The 22,436-nt window shown below is 37.3% G+C and overlaps 1 protein-coding gene across 1 annotated transcript in view; it reads left to right on the top strand.

Moving 5' to 3' along the window:
* Window positions 1-22,436, top strand: part of IFT57 (intraflagellar transport 57) — an 83,476-nt gene that overhangs the window by 27,641 nt on the left and 33,399 nt on the right. Inside the window, exon 6 of the mRNA XM_066241378.1 lies at window positions 19,306-19,428. Within this exon, the coding sequence (XP_066097475.1) occupies window positions 19,306-19,428 (123 nt within the window). The remainder of the gene's footprint in view (window positions 1-19,305; window positions 19,429-22,436) is intronic.

Below are 22,436 nucleotides of genomic sequence, written 5' to 3'. Positions count from 1 at the left end.
TTTAGATCTTATATTTAGGCCTTTGATCCATTTTGAATTGATTTTTGTGCAGGGGGCAAGGTGTAGTCAAGTTTCATTCCTTTGAATGTAGCTTTCCAGTTTTCCTAGCACCATTTATTAAAGAGGCTATTTTCCTCCATTGTGTTTTTTGCTCCTTTCTTGAAGATTATTTGTCCGTGTGTGTGTGTGTGTGTGTGTGTGTGTGTGTGTGTGTGTGTCTATTTCTGGGCTCTCAGTTTTGTTCCTATGATCTGTGTGTCTGTTTTTCTGCCAATGCCATGCTGTTTTGATTATCGTAGCTCTATTATGTAATTTGAAGTTAGCTAGTATGATACCTCTGACTTCATTCTTTTTTCAGAATTGCTTTGGCCATTCTGGGTTTTTTATGGTTTCATACAAACCTGGTGATTTTTTGTTCTATCCTTTAAAAAATGACATTGAGATTTTAATGGGGATTGCATTAAATTTGTATATTGCTTTGGGTGATAATGGCCATTTTAACTATGTTGATTCTTCTTATCCATGAACAGGGAATATTTTCCTATTTCATTGTGTCTTTTTCAATTTATTTCAACAATGTTTTATAGTTTTCAGTATATAGGTTCTTCACATCCTTTATTAAGTTTATTCCTAGGTTTTTTTTATTTTTGCAATTTTAAAAGAAATTTATTTTTTAGTTCATTTTCAGAAGTTTCATTGTTGGCATATAGGAAATCTGTAGACTTTTGTATATTGTGTTTGTATCCTGTGACTTTACTGTATTGGTTTATTGTTTCTAATAATTTTTAGGTGGAGTCTTTAGGGTTTTCTATATACAGGATTATGTCATCTACAAAAAGTAATACTTTAGCCTGACCAGGTGGTGGCGCAGTGGATAGAGCATCGGACTGGGACATGGAGGACCCAGGTTCAAAACTCTGAGGTTGGGGGCTTGAGCGCGGGCTCATCTGGTTTGAACAAGGCTCACCAGTTGGAGCCCAAGATCGCTGGCTTGAGCAAGGGGTCAACTGGTCTGCTGTAGCCCCCTGGTCAAGACACATATGAGAAAGCAATCAATGAACAACTCTCCCTTCCTGTCTGTCCTTATTTGTCCCTCTCTCTGCTCTCTGTCTCTCTCTGTCTCTGTCTCTCTCTCATTCACATACACACACACACACACACACACACACACAAATGGTGATACTTCTTCAATTGCCTGATTGCTCTGGCTATGATTTCCAGTACTATGTTGAATAAGAGTGGAGAGAGTGGGCAGCATTGTCTTGTTACTGATTTTATAAAGCCTTCATTTTTTCACCATTTAGTGTGATATTAGCTGATGGTTTGTATACCCATTTTATTGAGTGTTTTAAACATAAATGGATGCTGTGTCTTATCAAATGCCTTTTCTGCATCTATTGCTAGAATCATGATTTTTGTCCTTGTTTTGTTAATGTGGGGTATTACATTGATTGATTTACATATGTTGAACCAACATTGTGCTCCTGGAATGAGTCCAACTTAATAGTGATGTATTATTGTTTTAATGCATTCTTGTATTTGGTTTTTCTAGTACTTTGTTTAGGATTTTTTCATCTGTATTCATTAGCTATTTGTCTGTAGTTGTCTTTGTGTTGTCCTCTCCAGGTTTTGGTGTTGTTATGTTGGCTTCATAAAATGTGTTGGTGAGTTTTGCTTCTTGTTCTATTATCTGGAAGACTTTGAGGATAGGTACAAAATCTCTTTGAATGTTTGGTAGAATTCACTAGTGTCACCATCTGGTCTTGGACTTTTATTTAGGGAAGGTTTTTGATAGTTGTTTCTATTTCCTGCCTGCTTATAGTTCTATTTGTTTTTCACTTCTTCGTGACTCAGTCTAGGAAGATTATATACTTGTAGGAACTTATCCATTTCTTCTAGATTGTTAAATTTGGTGGCATGTAATCTTTCATAGTATTCTACTATGATCCTTTGTATATCTATGATATCTGTGGTAATTTCTCCTCTTTCATTTCATATTTTATTTATATGAGTCATCTCTCACTTTTCCTTAGTGAGTCTAACCAGAGATTTGTCAATTCTATTGCTCTTTTCAAAGAACCAGCTCTTTGTTGTATTGATTTTTTTCTATAGTTTTTTTGTTCTTTGTTTCATTTAGTTCTGCTCTAATTTTTACTATTTCCTTTCTTCTGCTGACTTTGGATTTTCTTTGGTCTTTTTCTAGTTCTTTCAGATGTGATGTTAGATTGTTTACCCAGGATCTCTCTTGTTTCTTGTTACAAGACTGTAATGATATAAACTTCCCTCTTATTATTGCTTTCTCTCCATCCCAGAGGTTTTGATATGTCATGTTGTCAATCTCATTTGTATATATATTTTGATCTCTTCCTCTTTGACCCAGTCAGTTTTTAGAAGTATGTTGTTTAATTTCCACATTTTTGTGAGTTTCTTCTTTTTTGCAGTTAAATTCTAATTTCAATGCTTGTGGTCAGAGAATATGTTTGGTATAATTTCAATCTAACTGAATTTATTGATGTTAATTTGATATTGTTAGGGTAATTATTGATATTAGCTTTGTGGCCCAACATATGGTCTATCCTGGAGAATGTTCCATGCACACTAGAAAAGAATGTATAATCCGATGTTCAGGGATGAAATGTCCTGTAAATGTGTATTATGTCAATTTGGTCTAGTGTGTCATTTAAGGCAGATATTTCTTTATTGATTTTCTGTTTGGCTGATCTATCTAGAGCCATCCATGGTGTGTTGAAAATGCCAACTATAATTGTGTTTTTGTCTGTTTCTATTTTTAGGCCAGTTAGATGTCATATATTTTGGTGCTCTCTAATTTGGTGCCTATATATTGGGAAGTGTTATATCTTCCTGATACAATGTCCCTTTTATCATTATGTCCATCTTTATCTCTTCTTGTATTGAATCAGCATTGTCAGATAGTAGTATGGCTACATCTGCTTTTCTCTGGGATCATTTGCTTGCAGAATCATTTTCCAACCTTTCACTTTGAGACTACTTTTATCTTTGCAGCTTAGGTGTGTCTCTTGAAGGCAGCATATGGTTGTGTTTTGCTTTTTGATTCAGTATGCTACTCTGTGCCTCTTTATTGGTGAGTTCAGTCCATTTACAGTGAGGGTAATTATTAACACTTGAGGGTTTCCTTTAGCCCTTTTATGTTTTGTTTTCTGGTAGCTCTGTGTCTTGTTTGGTTCTTCTGTTGTGTTTTTGTCTGTTATTTTTGTTTGGTGGTATTCCATACTTTCCTCCTATTTCTTCTTTTTATAAACTAAGTGTTTTAGTATTGGTATTTTTGTGGGTGGTTATCATTATTTTATTAAGAGAAAAATTTTCACATGTGCAAGAGTCCTTTGTCTTATGAGTGCTTCTGCACTCCATCCTCTTTTTTACTGCAGATATTTATTTTCTTCCCTTTTATGTTATTGTTGTCACAGATTATCATTGTTTTTATTGTAACCTTGTTGGAACTTTTACTTATAATTTTTTTGTTTTGTTCTGTCCTTTGTATCTGGTAAAATAACCCCCTCGAGTATTCCTGCAGTGAGTTTTCCTGGTGATAGATTCCCTCAGCCTCTGTATGTCTGCTTAAGTTTTATTTATTTATTTATTTATTTATCATTTGAAGGATAACTAATGGCTATATAGTATTGTTGGTTGGTAATTCCTCTTTTGATAATTTGAATATTTAGGTCCACTTTCTTCTGGCTTGTAGAGTTTCTACTGAGAAGTCTGATGATAATCTAATGGGCTTTCCATTATGTGTTATGTTTTTCTTTATTCTAGCTTCCTTGTGGATTCTTTCTTTGTCATTGATTTTTGACAATTTTATTATGATGTGTTTGGAAAAGGTCTATTTGGATTGAAGTAACTTGGCATTCTGTTTGCCTCTTGGTTGTAAGGATTTAACTTCTTCCTTACGCTTGGGAAGTTCTCATCAATTATTTGTTTTAATAGGCTCTTCATTCCTTTCTCCCTCACTTCTTCTTCTAATATACCCATTATTCTTATATTCCTCTTTTTAATGGAGTCAGACAATTCTTGTAGAACCCTATCATTTTTTAAAATTTGTTTAAGTCTTTCTTCTTCTCTCTGTACCTTCTCTAGTTGCCTGTCTTTGATGTCCCTGATTCTCTCCTCTATCTAGCCTGTTCTATAAGCTAAACTTGCTACCTCATTTTTCAGTTCACATATTGAGTTCTTTATCTCTGTTTGTTTCTTTTTTAAAGTTTCCGTCTTCTTGGTGAAGTACTCGTTTTGTTCAGTACTTGTTTTTTGAGCTCGTTAACTTGCCTTTTTTTTTTTTTTTTTTTTTTTGCATCTCATTAAGTATTTTCAGAACTTCAGTTTTGAATTCTCTATCATTTAACTCCAGGGTTTCCATGTAATTGAGATTACTTTCTGAAGATTTTTCACTTTCTTTCTGAACCGTGTCTTTTTCTTGTGTAGCCATGTTTTTCGTTTTCTTCTTCCCTGATGGCATTTGAAAGTGGCATTGTTAAGAAATCTAACAAAGAACAACTTGAGTCAATACCATGCATCGATCATTCAGGCAAGCCTGTGAACCTGGCTGGGGTTTTTTCGCTGTGTTATAGCTGTTCAATTTGTTGAAATTTCAAGGAAAGAAATCAAGGGTATCTTTCATGCCACCATTACTGCAATCTTTTTTTTTTAAGATTATGTTTCTTGAATCAATACTTATAGCAGATATTTATTATGTAATTCAATATATTATTAGATGGGCACCCAGAATGTGCACTTTTTTCAGTATTATAAGCCTATCCTTTAAACCCATGCACACCCAATTGCCACCCACCAAAGTTAGTGCTTTGGATATTTTACCTATTTGCACTCCATACATCTTTGTGAGGTTAAACTGAAATCTCACATTGCCATTACAGCGCACTTCTGTCTCTTATTCAAACACCTATAACATTTACCACCTGTACCACCCTCTAGTTTTTGTAACTTAGTCTGACTTATAATTATACCTGCTTTTATAATAAAAAGGATAAATAAAAATATGAAAATTTCCCCAAATCTCAACATCCAGATATGAACATTATATTCATTTATGCATAATTGCTCTGATACTATGTAAAATACTAAACATTTGGTGGATCTAACAAAGGATATATGGGAATTTTTGTGCTGTTTGTGTACCTTTTTGTCTAAGTCTGAAAAAATTATACAAATAATTCAAGTATGTAGTGATATTAATATGTGAGGCATTGCAAATCAGTTGGGAAAACTGAACTATTCAATTAAATGGGGATAGCATAACAAGCTATTAATTTGGAGGAAAAAAAAGTAGATTCCTCCCTCATATCTTCCCACAAATAACTCCCATTGGTCAACAAATTAAAAAATGATGAAGTGCAAAGACAAAAACATGAGTGACAAATGTTTATATTCATTGATTGAAATAGGCATGATAAAGCATGGCAAGAAAATGAAAAACCAAAAAAGAAAAATACTGATAAATACAGAGTAACATGAAAATTAAATTTTATATATAAAAGGATGGGTTGGGGTGGGGAACACCATAAAGTTAAAAGACAAGTGATAAACCAGGGGAATCTAATTGTAACTTATATGACAAAGGATTTGATAAGCATATAGTAAGATGTTTCAGAGTTTGTGCTCTAGAGTAACATTGCCTAGGATCAGACACTTATTATTGATATAACATTTACAAAATTCCCTAACTGCTCTTTACGTCACTTTATTCATTTTCAAAAATGGGAATAAGACTCTCTTGATTCATGGTGTTATTATTGGGCATCTAACCCATATGTGAAAACATCTGGTATCTTGTTTGACAATAATAATGATAAGAATAACTGCTGTAATATATTGGGGGCTTGCTATGTATTAGGCATAGTGTAAGCCTTTTAAATGTATCATCTAACTTAATCTTCACAGCAACTCTCCCAATGAGGAGGGTACTACTATTATTATCCCCATTTTGTATATAGAAACACTGAGATTAGACTGGTGAAATAACTTGCCCAATAGTAGTAAGTGATGAAAGTGGAATTTGAGCAGAGATGGCACTCATCCTCTTACCATTTATACCATACTATGGTGATTCCCAACCTAACGTAGTTCCCTTTTCCTTGATTCCTGGGGCTACATATTTAATCTTGATATTTAATTGGAATTTCATGTCCCTTTTAGGAGGTGTATGAACTGAGCTTTTCAAAGGTATTTGCACTGGTATATCCATGAAGCTGCCATCTCAAAGAAAAGAAGTTTTATAGAAATTCAGGCTATAAAGAATTAAACTTATTTTGCATAATCTATACCACCAAGATAATCTCTATAGTAGTTTCTCCATACAAACGTTTTAAAGCACTTTCTTTTGTTTGTTTGTTTTTGAGGAAAGTAAAAATTAAGAGATGATTTTTACCTTAACACTGAGTGTACATTAAAGTAGTTTATGTAGTAGCAAAGGTAGGTGTTTCACATATTAAACAAATAATATTGAATTCTCATTCAAACACAATTTTCAGATTTCTTACCAGAAAATTAAATTGATTTTGTATGAATTTGGAGAGCTTTTTTTTCTTGTTTTCATTTGTAGGAGCATAATTTTTTAAAATCTGAGTTCACATTATAAGTCAGGATAAATTTTTTTTATAATCTTAAAATTGAACTTCAACTTCTATGAACTTCAACTTCTATGAACTTCATATATTCCTAAATTAAGTTGTAATCCACTTTGGTTCTGGGAAGTGGGAGTTGTAATGTCTGCCTACTCCATAGCCATTTTTTCCAGTCTATATTTGTGTTTCTGTGCTGAAAATTGTGAACGTCATATATTTATAGACAGAAGCTACCGTCTATATCTTTTGATAGATTATAGCCAGGTTTTAATTTAATCAGAACAAATGTGAAAATATTCTTTGTATAGTATTAAACATTTTTCTTCAAACTAATAGTGTTAAATCATGTAAAACCTAATTTGGAAAGAAGATAATAGTGAATCACAGTCTTGAATTACACTGCTTTAATCATGAAGAAGAATTGATTTGTGGGGCCATGAAAGGATTTAACTGTGCATTAACTATGATTTGTTGAAATCATTGGATTTTTAAGGGAACACTTTCCTTGATTGAAACAACTTGTTATTTATCCCTCTATCTAGCTTTTCTTTTATTGATAGATGGTAAAAAAGAGGGATACTAGATACCCTTAGGGAAAACCCTGTTTAATTCATGGCAATACCATATATATTCTATTTTCTACTTAGCTTCTTAGGCACCCTTAAACAAAACATCAAGTGATGAAGAATGCAAAGAAAAAAAATGATCTCTGAGCAACCAAAATAAGTGTAACCCCTTCAATTTTTAAAAGTTTCTCTTGAAGAGTCCCAATTTTACCCTCCCTCCAGAGATTTCACTTCTGTCACCGCTCCATGTTCTTGCCTTAACTAAAGTCTAACAAGTCTAGATTTTAGGTCTCTAAACCCATAGCAGTTTAGGAGGAGGAAGTTTAGGAGGCCAACCAGAAAACATCTAGAGATGATCCCTTGACATCTTGATAAAAAGAGAAGCTACTAGAACACTTTAAAAACAGAGAAACTGATAGCTATCTAGTATCAGTTCATGTGGATCAGTCATATCCAGATTCCTCAACCCTGAGTGTGACATTGTGTTATAGAATAGTATAATAAGAGACAACAAAAAAAGATTATATTATGGTCAATGTCAGCCTTTACCAGTATCTAGTATCCAGTATCCAGTCTGCCAGTGGGGCCTTCTATTAGGCTGTAAACTCTTTGCAAGCATGGGCTAAATCCTTTTATCTTTCCACACTGAACAACGTGCCTGGATTCTTATCTTGCATACTTTGAGAGCTTAACAAATGGTTTATTGGTAAATTAATTAATTATAAATGAGACTTTTGGATAGCCTGTGTATTATTGAGCTTTAATTGTTTCTTCAGCAACAGTAACTGGAAAACGCAATTTCCTGAGAGCTATGCTTTATCTTAGTTAATGTTGTTTCAGAGAGGGACTTTGTCTCGATGATATAAAATTTTGATTAAATGGAAACAGCAGTTTATTTCTCTTTTACTAATAGTGCCACATAAAATACCATTTGTTAAATGGAGAAACAATTGGAAGGGAAAGGTTTTCTCAAAGTATTATAACCTAGCATGGCATATAGTTTTAAAATGATCTATACTTTGTATGTGGGGCTTACTCAGTTAATGTATCCACTTCCCAGGCATTAGGATATTTTGACTGAGGAATGAGGTTATGAAATAGATGTGTAAACTTGAAAGTGGAAAGAGACTATTAGCTTGAATAAGTTAATGCTTCTCTATCAAGCCTAGTGTTCTCTTTTTGCATTTTCTTCATTTAGTAACTGGGCCATTTCCCCCAGGATGTTAACTATGGCCTAGGAGAGAATGAAAACTTTGGCACTGCTACATTAAAACATTGTAGAATATTGGGAATAGGAGTTAGCAAATCATTCCTGAAAGGGACCTGGTCATAAGCTGAGGGTAAATGCAGTTTATTAAAGAGCCCTGTAACAAATAGCTTATGCACCTGGGTATCTAAATGGAGTGCTTGGTCTCCATGTAACTTACTCTTAGATTATGAATCTGATTCAAAAAGGGCCACTGCTAACCCATTTGCATTTGTGAAAATTGACAAGTTTTACCCTTCCTTGAGTAAAATCTTTGTGTTATGCACAGTTTGAACAATTTTTAGGCCTAAAGAAAGTGAGAATGTGGATTGCATGCTAAGGATGTCAGTGTGGAGTTACCCTCTCTGGCCTAGTTTGGGGATTCTAGACTCCACCTTCCTGTAAGGCAGCGGTTCTCAACCTGTGGGTCGCGACCCCAGGGGGGGTTCGAACGACCAAAACACAGGGGTCGCCGAAAGCCATTGGAAATACATATTTTCGGCGACCCCTGTGTTTTGGTCGTTCGACCCCCGCTGGGGTCGCGACCCACAGGTTGAGAACCGCTGCTGTAAGGAAGGAAAGGAGGGGTGAGAATGAGGAGATGGGGTTGGGAGCGTATTTACGATGGCTTTCGGCGACCCCTGTGTTTTGGTCGTTAGACCCCCGTCGGGGTCGCGACCCACAGGTTGAGAACCGCTGCTGTAAGGGAGGAAAGGAGGGGTGAGAAGGAAGGGATGGGGTTGGGAGCATTGGCTCAGGGATTTAACAGTAGCATCCAGCTTCAATTAACTCAAACAGTGGTTTCATAAATCATACTTACTTTTAAATCAGTGACTGAAATATCTATAGTCAATTAAGAATCAGACAAAACTGAAGCTCAGAGGATATTCCTCTTTGGCTCAGCCTGGCTTATGCGGGATTGGGATACAGGGGCCCATAACCTTGGCAGGAACAAATGTGTGTCGGTGCCACACACATGCTGCAAATGTCAGAACTCACAGACCACCAGCAAAGCATACATCCTCCCACCTCCACCTCCGTAAGTCTACCCTGTTTGCTATGGAAAGTGAGCCAGTCAGAATTGGGTTTCCTAGAGCTGGGAACAAGTGATGGTATGTGCCAGTAAGTTGCAGTTACCTGGCTCCTCCAAGTATATGCATGTTAAGGATGTCAGTGTGGAGTTAGTTACATGATAAAGAACTTTTGCCATGTAACCGTGTAATAGCTCTAGGTTTCAACTGGAAGACCCAATCTCTCCTCCTACTGTCACATATATTCATTTTTTTTTAGGAACTTTTTTTGTGTGTGTGATTAATTTTAATGGATGACATTGATAAATCAGAGTACATATGTTCAGAGAAAACAGCTCTAGGTTATTTTGCCATTTGCTTATGCTGCATTCCCATCACCCAAAGTCCAATTGTCTTTCATCACCTTCTAACTGGTTTTCTTTGTGCCTGTCCCCTCCCCCACCCCCTCTCTCTCCTCCCCCCCACCCCGTAACCCCCACACTCTTGTCCATGTGTCTGAGTCTCATTTTTATGTCCTACCTATGTATGGAATCATATAGTTCTTAGTTTTTTCTGATTTACTTATTTCGCTCAGTATAATGTTATCAAGGTCCATCCATGTTGTTGTAAATGATCCGATGTCATCATTTCTTATGGCTGAATAGTATTCCATAATACATATGTGCCAAAGCTTTTTAATCCACTCATCCACTGACAGACACTTTGGCTGTTTCCAGATCTTCGCTATTGTGAATAATGCTGCCATAAACATGGGGGGTGCATTTCTTCTTTTCATACAGTGCTATGGTGTTCTTGGGGTATATTTCTAACAGTGGGATAGTTGGGTCAAAAGGCGGTTCGATTTTTAATTTTTTGAGGAATCTCCATACTGTTTTCCACAGTGGCTGCACCAGTCTACATTCCCACCAGCAGTGCAGGAGGGTTCCCTTTTCTCCACATCCTCGCCAGCACTTATTCTGTGTTGTTTTGTTGATGAGCGCCATTCTGACTGGTGTGAGGTGATATCTCATTGTGGTTTTAATTTGCATTTCTCTAATGATTAGTGATGTTGAGTATTTTTTCATATGCCTATTGGCCATCTGTATGTCCTCTTTGGAGAAGTGTCTACTCATTTCTTTTGCCCATTATTGGATTGGATTGTTTGTCTTCCTGGTGTTGAGTTTTACAAGTTCTTTATAAATTTTGGTTATTAACCCCTCATCAGATGCATTGTCAAATATATTCTCCCATTCTGTAGTTTGTCTTTTTATTCTGTTCTTATTGTCTTTAGCTGTGCAGAAGCTTTTTAGTTTGATATAGTCCCATTTGTTTATCCTGTCTTTTATTTCACTTGCCTGTAGAGACAAATCGGCAAATACATTGCTGTGAGAAGTGTCCGAGAACTTACTGCCTATGTTTTCTTCTAAGATGCTTATGGTTTCACGGCTTACATTTAAGTCTTTTATCCATTTTGAGTTTATTTTTGTGAATCGTGTAAGTTGGTGGTCTAGTTTCTTTTGTTGCAGGTAGCTGTCCAATTTTCCCAACACCATTTGTTGAAGAGGCTGTCTACTCCAATGTACACTCTTACCTCCTTTGTCAAATATCAGTTGTCCATAAAGGTGTGGGTTTATTTCTGGGTTCTCAGTTCTGTTCCATTGATCAATATGCCTGTTCTTATGCCAGTACCAGGCTGTTTTAAGTACAGTGGCCTTATAGTATAACTTGATATCCGGAAGTGTGATACCTCCCACTTTATTCTTCCTTTTCAAGATTGCTGAGGCTATTTGTGTTCTCTTTTGGTTCTATATAAATTTTTGGAATATGTGTTTTATATCTTTGAAGTAAGTCATTAGTATTTTAATCAGTATTGCATTGAATTTATAAATTGCTTTGGGTAATAGACATTTTAATGATGTTTATTCTTCCTAACCATGAGCACGGTATATGCTTCCACTTGTTTGTATCTTCCCTGATGTCTTTTATCAATGTTTTATAATTTTCCAAGTACAAATCTTTAATCTCCTTGGTTAAATTTATTCCTAGGTACTTAATTTTTTTGATTGCAATGGTAAAGGGGACTGATTCCTTAATTTCTCTTTCTGACAGTTCATTGTTAGTATATAAAAATGCCTCTAATTTCTGAGTATTAATTTTATATCCTGCCACCTTGCTGAATTCATTTATCAGGTCTAGTCGTTTTTTGACTGAGACTTTAAGGTTTTCTATATACAATATCATATCATCTGCAAATAATGATAGTTTTACTTCTTTTCCAACTTGAATGCCTTTTATTTCTTCTTCTTGTCTGATTGCTGTGGCTAGGACTTCCAGGACTATGTTGAACAAGAGTGGTGAAAGGGGGCACCCCTGCCTTGTTCCTGATCTTAAGGGCATTGCTTTTAATTTTTGCCCATTGAGTATGATGTTGGCTGTGGGTTTTGTCATAGATGGCCTTCATCATGTTGAGGTATGTTCCCTGTATTCCCACTTTGCTGAGAGTTTTGATCATGAATGGGTGCTGGATTTTATCAAATGCTTTTTCTGCATCTATTGAAATTATCATGTGGTTTTTCTCCTTCCTTTTGTTTATATGATGAATCACATTGATTGATATGTGAATATTGTACCAGCCTTGCCTCCCAAGAATAAATCCCACTTGATCGTGGTGTATGATTTTTTCCATATATTGCTGGATCTGGTTTGCTAATATTTTGTTGAGGATTTTAGCATCTAAATTCATCAGGGATGTTAGCCTATAATTTTCTTTCTTTGTGTTGTCTTTGCTTGGTTTTGGAATCAGAATTATGCTCACCTCATAAAAGGAGCTTGGAAGTCTTCCTTCCTCTTGAATTTTCTGAAAGAGCTTGAGAAGGATAGGAATTTGTTCTTTAAATATTCGGTAGAATTCATTTGTGAAGCCATCAGACCCAGGACTTTTCTTTTTTGGGAGGTTTTTGATAACTGTTTCAATCTCATTTGTTGTAATTGGTCTGTTTAGATTTTCTGATTCTTCGAGATTAATTTTTGGAGGATTATATGTTTCAAGGAATTTGTCCATTTCATCTAGGTTGTCTAGTTTTTTGGCGTACAGTTCTTCATAGTATTTTCTTACAATATTTTTTATTTCTGTGTGTCAGTTGTTACTTCTCCACTCTCGTTTCTAATTTTATTTATTTGAGTCCTCTCTTTTTTTCTTGGTGAGTCTGGTTAAAGGTTCATCGATCTTGTTTACCTTTTCAAAGAACTAAGCTCCTGGTTTCATTGATCCTCTGTATTGTTTCTTTAGCCTCTATGTCATTTATTTCTGCTCTGATCTTTATTATTTCCTTCATTCTACTACCTCTGGGCTTTACTTGCTGTTCTTTTTCTAGTTCTTTTAAATGTAGAGTCAAGTTGTTTATTTGAGCTTTTTTCTAGCTTCTTGAGGTATGCCTGTAATGCTATGAACTTCCCTCTCAAGACTGCTTTTGCTGTGTCCCATAAGTTTTGAGTTGATGTATGCTCATTATCGTTCGTTTCTAGGAATTTTTTAATTTATTCTTTGATCTCATTGTTTACCCATTCATTATTTAATAATGTGCTATTTAGTTTTCAAGTGTTTGAGTATTTTTCAGTTTTTCTGTTGTGGTTGATTTCTAGTTTTATGCCATTGTGATCAGAGAAATTGCTCGATATGACTTCAATCTTCTTAAATTTGTTGAGACCACTTTTGTGCCCTAACATGTGGTCTATCCTTGATAAGGTACCATGAGCACTTGAAAGGAATGTATATTCTGCTACTTTAGGGTGAAAGGTTCTGAAGATATCTATTAAATTGAGATGATCTAGTATGTCCTTTAAGTCTGCTGTTTCTTTGTTAATTTTCTTTCTTGAGGATCTATCTAGTGATGTTAGTGGTGTATTGAAATTCCCTACTATTATAGTACTGCTGTTGATCTCGCCCTTTAAATCCATCAAAATCTGCTTTATATATTTAGGTGCTCCTATATTAGGTGCATAGATATTTATAATGGTTATATCTTCTTGTTGGATTGCTCCCTTTATCATTATGTAGTGACCTTCTTTATCTCTTACTATAGTCTTTGTTTTGAAGTCCATTTTGTCTGATATAAGTATTGCTACCCCAGCTTTTTTTTCATTTCCATTTGCGTGAAATATTTTTTTCCATCCATTTATCTTCAGTCTATGTGCATCTTTTTTTATAAGGTTTGTCTCTTGTAGACAGCATGTGTAAGGGTCCTGTTTTCTTATCCATGCAGCTACCCTGTGTCTTCTGATCGGATCATTTAATCAATTTATATTTGTTATTATTGATATGTAATTGTTTATTGCCATTTTATTCTTTTTTTATTTTTTTTTATTATTTTTTTTTTTCTGAAGCTGGAAACAGGGAGAGACAGTCAGACAGATTCCCGCATGCGCCCGACCGGGATCCACCCGGCACGCCCACCAGGGGCGACACTCTGCCCACCAGGGGGCGATGCTCTGCCCCTCCATGGCGTCGCTCTGCCACAACCAGAGCCACTCTAGCGCCTGGGGCAGAGGCCAAGGAGCCATCCCCAGCGCCCGGGCCATCTTTGCTCCAATGGAGCCTTGGCTGCGGAATGGGAAGAGAGAGACAGAGAGGAAGGAGGGGGGGTGGAGAAGCAAATGGGCGCTTCTCCTATGTGCTCTGGCTGGGAATCGAACCCGGGTCCCCCACATGCCAGGCCGATGCTCTACCACTGAGCCAACCGGCCAGGGCCACCATTTTATTCTTTAAAATTGTATTCCTCTTTTGCTATATTCTTTTTCTCCTTTGATCTGTTTACAACAGGCCCCTTAGCATTTCTTGCAGCCTTGGTTTGGTGTAATGAATTCCTTGAGGGTTTTTTTTGTCTAGAAAGCTTTTTATTTCTCCTTCGATTTTAAATGATAGCCTTGCTGGATAAAGTAGTCTGGGTTGTAGGCTCTTGTTCTGCATTACTTTGAATATTTCTTGTCATTCCCTTCTGGCCTCAAGTGTTTCTCTTGAGAAGTCAGAAGTCATCCTTATGGGGGCTCCTTTGTAGGTGATAGTCTTTTTTTCTCTAGCAGCTTTTAATATTTTCTCTTTATCACTTAGCTTTGGTATTTTAATTATGATGTGTCTTGGTGTTGATTTTTTTGGGTTTCTCTTTAATGGAGTTCTCTGTGCTTCCTGAACATGTGAGATGTTTTCCTGCCTTAATTGAGGGAGGTTTTCAGCTATGATAAGTCTCTATCCCTTGTTCTTTCTCTTCTTCTTCAGGAACCCCTATGATGCGGATGTTATTTCTCTTCATGTTGTCACAGAGCTCTCTTAGAGTTTCATCAGACTTTTTGAGTCTCTTTTCTGCTTCCATGCTTTTATTTATCATTTCTTCTAACTCACTGATTTGATTCTCAACTTCATCCATCCTGCTTTTAAGTCCTTCCATTGTGTTCTTCATTTCTGATATTGTATTTGTCATTTCTGACTTATTCTTTTTTATTATTTCAATGCCCTTTTTTATATCTGCTATCTCTTTATTTAGGTGTTCATAATGACCATCTATTGTTGTTCTAATATCTTTGAGCATTCTTACAATCATTATTTTAAACTCTGCATCTGGTAATTTGATTATTTCTCATTCATTCAGATTCTTTTCTGGGAATTTCTCTTGACTCATTTGTGTTGCATTTCTCTGCCTTCTCATCTTCTCTGTGTAAAAGAAGGTCTTGGCTACTGGAGTCCACTGGGTGTGGCCTCTCTTTCCTAGGTATGGTCTATCTGCATGCTCACCACCCCCTCTTCTGTTGCTGCCTAGGGCTTTGGGGTTTGGGCATTGCCAGTGCCTGCCCACTGGGGCTGTTGCTGTGGTTTCCACCTCTCCTTCATGGGAGTGGCTGTGATCACGTGCTCGGGTGCACAAGCCTTGGTGGCCTTGGCCTTGCCCTGCCCCCATGGGTGGCATTATGCTTCTCCCTGAGGGCAGTGGCGAGCGCCTTTGCTCAGTTGCGGGTCTCTGCCTGATTCTGGGCTTTCACCCCGCCCTTGCAGGAGGAGCCCACTCATGGGACGGCCGCAAACCTTGGCTCCACAGGCCAGGTGGGACTGCGTGCCCACGCTCAGTAGTGGGACTCCGCCTTTCTGGGCTTTTGGCTCCACCCCCACGGGAGGAGCCGGCTCCCAAGTCAGGCCACAAGCCTTGGTTCTGTGGGCAGGGCAAGGCTGTGCTCCTGCGCCCTTCCTCAAGGGCAGGTCTCCACCTCTTCCGGGGTTCCCGCCCTTCTTCCGCAGGCTGGATTACAGGCGGCCTGCTGCTGGGCTTGACCACTTTTGCACTCCCCCTCTCCCCCTTCTCCCCAGCCGGGCAAGACTGAGCTCACACCTGGGCCCAGTGGTGGCCACCCGGCTTCCGCCCTTGCCGACAGAATCGCACTTCTGCATCCTGCTGCCACCTGCCCTCGGGCAAGCCCTCAGCCCTGTGGGTGGGGGCGCTGCAGCTCAGACCCTAAGACTCACTACTGTAGTCCCAAAAACTCCCTCCTTCTAAGCAACTCTGCTCTGAGTGCTGCGGGAGACCTTGTTTGGCTGGTGTCCTGCTTCCCTTTGCTGATATTGCTGTTTCCAGGGGCAATATTCACTTCAGATTTTGGGAGTGACTCGTCCCAGGGGTTAGGATGGCTGTCTCCCAAAAATGTTTCTCCCTGTGCCTCCTAGATTACACTCTCTTCCTGCTACTCTGGTCCTCTCCTCTCTCCCCATCCCCTGGAGCCCCGGGTGAGTGATTGTGAGAGCGATGTTCTGCGCGGTCCCTTTAAGAAGAATCCTGGGTCTGAGAAATCAGTCTCTTTCTCACAAACAGTATCCTGTCTTGTTTCCAGCTAAATACTGTCCATACACCTCTTCTAGGCTCTGGGGCTGCAGGCTGGGGCTTTGTTCCTGGGATTCAGGACCCTCCCCTCTCTGTTAAACTCACTTCCTGCCACGTGAATCTCTCCTGGCTGCCGTTCGCTCTGGGGAGCTGGGCAGCCCTCTCCACGTTTCTGCTTTTCCTACCAGTCTGGGTGTGGCTTCTTCAGTGTTCTTTGGTTGAAGAGTCCTCTTAGTTTTGTCCAAAGTTGGTTTTTCCAGATGATAGTTCTTAAAATTAGTTTGTAATCCACTTTGGTTCTGGGAGGTGGGAGTTGGTACGTCCACCTACTCCATCACCATCTTGTCTCTCTCTCTCTTTGTTCTTGTCTGTCTGCTCCTGTCTATCCTTCTGTCACATATATTCTTATATAACGTCACATGTGTCTGTTTTGTAAATACAGATAGTCCCGGGATTACAAATGAGATAGGTTCTGTAGGTTTGTTCTTAAGTTGAATTTGTATGTAAGTTGGAACAGATACATTTATCTATTAAATGCAACTTAGACAGATGTTTGTCTTACCATAGTATTTATTTTTGCCTGTTGTGCATATAAATACTTAAACATTTTCCAATCCAACTTTAAACAATCTTGGATGATGCAGAAGATGATGGACTTGTTGGGGAGAATGGGACTGGTGTTAGAGAGTCAGAGTTTGATTCTGCTGCTGGAGTCAGTTTCTTGAAGTAGGCCTCATGGGAAGTTTGTACAGAACTTTTCTTTTTCTCATCATAAAAGACCCTGTAACACCTCAGGCCTTCAATAACTGTACTGTAAACTTTGATGAACCTCTCTGTGTCAGGATCTTGCTACACTAACTGTAATTTCTGCTTCAGTGAGACAAAAAGCATTAGCTAACTTTTGTACAAAACATTTTCAGTTCTGGAGTTTCTAGGTGCCTGTTTTCTTCCCTAAATGCTGTCATCTGCTACTCTGATTCCACAAGGTCTTCATTGATTAGTTCTTTGCCATGGGAGTCAAATAGCTCTATGATATCATTTTCACTGATTGCAGTTCATTACCCATAGCCCTGTAAGTAAGTAAGGGCTATTTGTAAGTAAGTACAAGTTGTATGTAAGGTGAACGTTTGTAACTCAGGGACTTACTATACTGCTATCCCTTCCCAGGTTTGGTGCTCTTATGCTACCCTGGATTCAGTTTACCTAGATGCACATAGCATCCTAATAAGAACTCAAAATAATGCAATATTTATATATCTAAAGGAATGCTGAAATGTTTAAAATAGAATCTTCAACATCTTTTACTTAAGAGTTTCTACATTTTACTTTCTCTAAATTAATGTTTATATTTCTGCTTATTTAAATAGAATGTAACAGTAAATTCAGACCACATATTTTAAAATGTAAAAGCATATATTAGTTATCCATCCTCTAATTATGTAGTTAGGACAAATAGCCCCCTGAATTTCTGAACAAAAAGCAATATATGTTTTTTTTTAAGGCTTAGCGTCTATTCAGGACTTGCTAATATGAGCTAGCAGGTAGGAGCTGGAGGCTTTCTTATGTCACCAGTGCCCTGAAGACTCAACTGGGAGTGAGTTCAAAGCTGTTAAAGACCTCAGGCTCCCACTAAAATACAAGTTCCAGTATAAGGTTATTCTTGTACTTAGTGTTAGGCTAGATTGGAAAGATTAATCTAACGAGCTTTCATTTAAGAAAAGTCTTAGTGATATAAATTAACATTGAGAATATAACTTTAGTATGAAGTTTATATGGTGGGTAGTCTTATTTTTAAATCTTGTATTATGGAATATTTTTTAGCATACTTTAAATTGAGAATAGGATAATAAGCCCTTATGTAACATTATATGGTTTCAGTGGCTAACATTTTATCATCTGTGTTTTCTCTAAAGCGCCTCCTCCTTTATTTACTCAATAATGTTAAAGTAAATTTCAGATACCATGTCAATTTACTTGGAAATGTTTCAGCATTTATCTCTGATTTAAAAAGCCTTTTGAAAACATAACCGTCATGACATTACCATATGTATAAAATTAATAGTTCCCTAATATCATCTAATACTCTTCCAGATTCATATTTTCCTGATTATCTGAATGTCTTATTATGGATTGTTCAAATTAGAATCTGTATAAGGTTCATACATTGCATTTGGCTGCTTATGTCTCCTGGGTTTCTTTTTTTCTATATTAATAAATTTTTATATTTTTTCTTACATTTTCTTGTAATTTATCAAGGTAGCTTAAGTGGAAAAAAATTGCTACCCGAATTGATGCATTGGACTTAAAATTATTAACATACATTTTTTTACATTTTCAGATTTATACATACTCAGTGCTAAAATGTCAAGGGCTGAAAAAATGGGAAAGAAAAGAAAGGTTTCCTTTTTATTCAAAAACAGGCATGAATTGGTTTTCTTACTCAACAGCAGAAATCAAATGCAGAAATTTGGCCCCCACCCTATTTGAATTCAAATAGTCTATATTAAGTCACATTTTAAAGCTATACTATAGTTCGACCTAACCAGAATATCACTTTGATTATGAATCCAAAATCTGTAAATGATAAGCACTGTGCTTCTGGATCTTATCTTTTTTGCCTTTCAGATTTCTATTGTCAGTAATACAATATTTTCTTACCAAATATGTGTTTGTATCTCCTCTACTGTTAACAATTAACATACCTAAATGGCGTATCCATTTGATAGTATGTCCCATTGAGTTCATTCTGATATCTCAAAAACATTGTTCTTTGTAAAAATAGTTGAATCATATATTTGCTTCTTTTTTTAAAATATTTATTTTGCTATGCTACCAAGTTGGTGTATTATTTTCTTCCAACATAGATTAGGACAGAAAAGAATTTCTTCTGCCACTATAATTTTAACACTACCATGCTTGATATAAATTGTGTAGTCCTGCTAAAATGCCTCACAATTTTACCACTTCTTTTTATAACTCAATCTTGTGATATCTTTCCTTTCTTAGGATATGAAGGAGTCTGCCAAACAAGAAGATATTTTAGAATCCACAACAGATGCTGCAGAATGGAGTCTAGAAGTGGAACGTGTACTACCACAACTGAAAGTCACGATTGGCACTGACAATAAGGTATGAAAAAGTCTATTTTGTTCAAATAGACTTTTATAAGGCAATTTCAGAGTCAAGGGTACTCCTAGTACACCAGTGATTTAAGAAGGGTGTCAGGGTTCAGTGTTCAGTGTTTTCTCTTATTAGAGATTTAATAAATTGTTGAATGAATAAATAATGTAATATGGTAAAAAAAAAAAAAAAACCCAAAATAACAACAAGGAATAGATCTTTAAAATGATTTGGAACACATCATATTTCCCTGGGATAGGAAAGTATTTTCTCAGTATCTTTTGATATATCTTTTGCGATCAGATTTTGTTTAGGTGAAATAGTGAATGAAATGGACATTTCATGACTATATACTAACTGAGTAGGGCAGAAGATGATTAAGATCTCTGCTAAATGGCAAAATAGAAGATGTCCTGGAAGCTGCCTTACATTATCTGTTAACTACATATGATTAAAAGTTAAATATTAAGAAAATACTTGAGAAATCATATGTAGTAAGATTTGGGAATTAAGCCAGACTAACTGGCCCATTTAATCAAGTTTCTGCTTTTTTTTTTTACCTACAACTTGTAAATAAGAACTTCAGAACAAGCTAATAGGTAACTAGATAATATTATTCACATTAGTATTATAATACAGTAATTTTTACAAAAGGGGCTAGAGAGACATCTAGGTAAAGAAATGAAAGGATTTTCATTCTTGAAGCCTGGAGATGAGCCCAGCATCATGCAACAAAATTCTAAGGAAGAGTGTCACTCTGAAAATGAGGTCTTACGCCCTGGCTGGTTGGCTCAGTGGATAGAGAGTGGCCAGACATATGGATGTCCAGGGTTCAGTTCCTGGTCAGGGCACACAGAAGTGACCATCTGCTTCTCTCCCCCTCCCATCCCCTTATCTCTCCCTCACCACCCCCCTTCTCTCCTTCTTCCCCTCCCGCAGCCAGTGAATTGGTTCCAGAATTACCCTGGGCACTGACGATAGCTAGGTTGGTCTGATTGTCAGCCTCAGATGCTAAGAATAGCTCAGTTGATTCAAGCATCAACCCCAGACGGAGGTGGCTGGGTGGATCCTGGTTGAGGAGCATGTGGGAATCTGTCTCACCATCTCTCAGCCTTTCGCTAAAAAGAGAGAGAGAGAGAGAGAGAGAGAGAGAGAAAACTAAAGAATTAGAAATAGAATCCTTATAAAAAATTTTGCAAATTTTGACTTTCATTTATAAAAAAACTGAGGTACTGTGTCTGCCCCCAGAGTAGAAGCCCTACAAAGATTGCTGTTTTCAGAGTGCCTTGGAAGCTAATTTATTCTTAGAATGTCTAGATTTGGGCTTATAGAACTGTATACTAGAGAAAGTCAGAAGTAAGTAGCCTAGGCTCCTAGGGCAGTCTGGAGCAGGATAAAGATGGATACAGAGGGGTTACTAGACTGAACAGTTGTGGAGCAAGCTTTATCTAAGGTAAGTGGGCAAATCCTACAGCCTGTCTATATTTATTTAGTCATTATGGAGGATAGCTATTATTTGACTACATTGTGGGTAAATTCATTGTTTTCATATCTCTTATGTATAAATTCATATTATTAAAACTTCCTTCACTGTTTGACCTGTGGTGGCACAGTGGATGGAGTGTTGACCTGAAATGCTGAGGTTGCTGATTCAAATCTCTGGGTTTGCCCCGTCAAGGCACATATGAGAAGCAACTATGGCCTGGTGCTTCCTGCTCCTCCTTTCCCCCACATTTCTTTCTCTGCTGTCTCTAAAATCAATAAATTAAATCTTAAAAAAAAAAAAAAAAAAAGAATTTCTTTACTGATTAGATCTCTGCTGAAAGTCAAAATTTGAAAAAAAAATATTTTTTTAATAATTCTATTTCTGATTTGTTAAGTTTTTAATTCTTTTTTTTTTTAAGTGAGGGGAGGAGAGATTATGGGGCTGGTGCTCAAATCAACTGAGCTATTTTTAGTGCCTGAGTCTGACATGCTTGGGCAAACCAGTGCCCAGGCGACGCTGGAACCAATCGAGCCACTGGCTGTGGGAGGAGAAGAGGGAGAGAAGGGGAGAGAGAGGGGAAAGAAGCAGATGGTCGCTTCTATTGTGTGCCCTGACCAGGAATCGAACCTGAGACTTCCACATGCTGGGCTGACGCTCTATCCACTGAGACAACAGGCCAGGGCCAACTGATTCTTTACTTTTGTCAGAACAGAGTCTCTTCATAAAATTAAAAATCACTAGTATTGTAGGCCCTGGCCAGTTGGCTCAGTGGTAGAGTGTCCGCCTGGTGTGTGGAAGTCCCAGGTTTGATTCCCGGTCAGGACACACGAGAAAAATGACCATCTGCTTTTCCACTCCTCCCCCCTCATCTCCTCCCACAGCCATGACTTGAATGGTTTGAGCAAATTGGCTCGGGGCACTGAGGATGGCTTTATGGCCTTACCTCAGGTGCTAAAACAGTTGGTTGCCCGAGCAATGGAGCAGTGGCCCCAGATGGACAGAGCAGATTATCTCCTAGTAGGGGGCTTGCTGGGTAGATTCCGTTGGGGTGCATATGGGAGTCTGTCTGCTTCCCTGCCTCTCACTTAATAAAAAAAATATTATGAAAATATAAAACAATCACTTCAATACAAAAAAAAATCACTAGTATTGTGAATCTAGTTAGAATGACATGTTAAAATAATCGTATGGTTGGGAACTCTCAAGTACATATTAATCCCACAAGGAAGCAAGTTTAATTTGTTTACTTTAAAGCTATGTAAACTCTTGAAATCAAACATCTCATTTAGAACCTAATAGGATCACAAGAGAGTTTTTTTGTTTTTGTTTTTAAGTAAACACTGTCATTGATTTCCACATACTAGAATTAACTAGATAAAGAAAGAATATAAATGTAACTGCCAACATGTACATTTTTACAAAACTAAGTGCAGGACAAATTCTATTACAAGCCAGTATAACAGTAATTAAAACTGAGGGTTCTTAGAGAATCAGTGTTCTGCTTTGGGAAAGAACTAACCAGTTGAAAGGT

This window comes from Saccopteryx bilineata, chromosome 8 (assembly GCF_036850765.1).
Source record: "Saccopteryx bilineata isolate mSacBil1 chromosome 8, mSacBil1_pri_phased_curated, whole genome shotgun sequence".
NCBI lineage: Eukaryota > Metazoa > Chordata > Mammalia > Chiroptera > Emballonuridae > Saccopteryx > Saccopteryx bilineata.
Note: the sequence above shows the minus strand (reverse complement) of the source record. Positions and strands in the feature narration are given on the sequence as shown.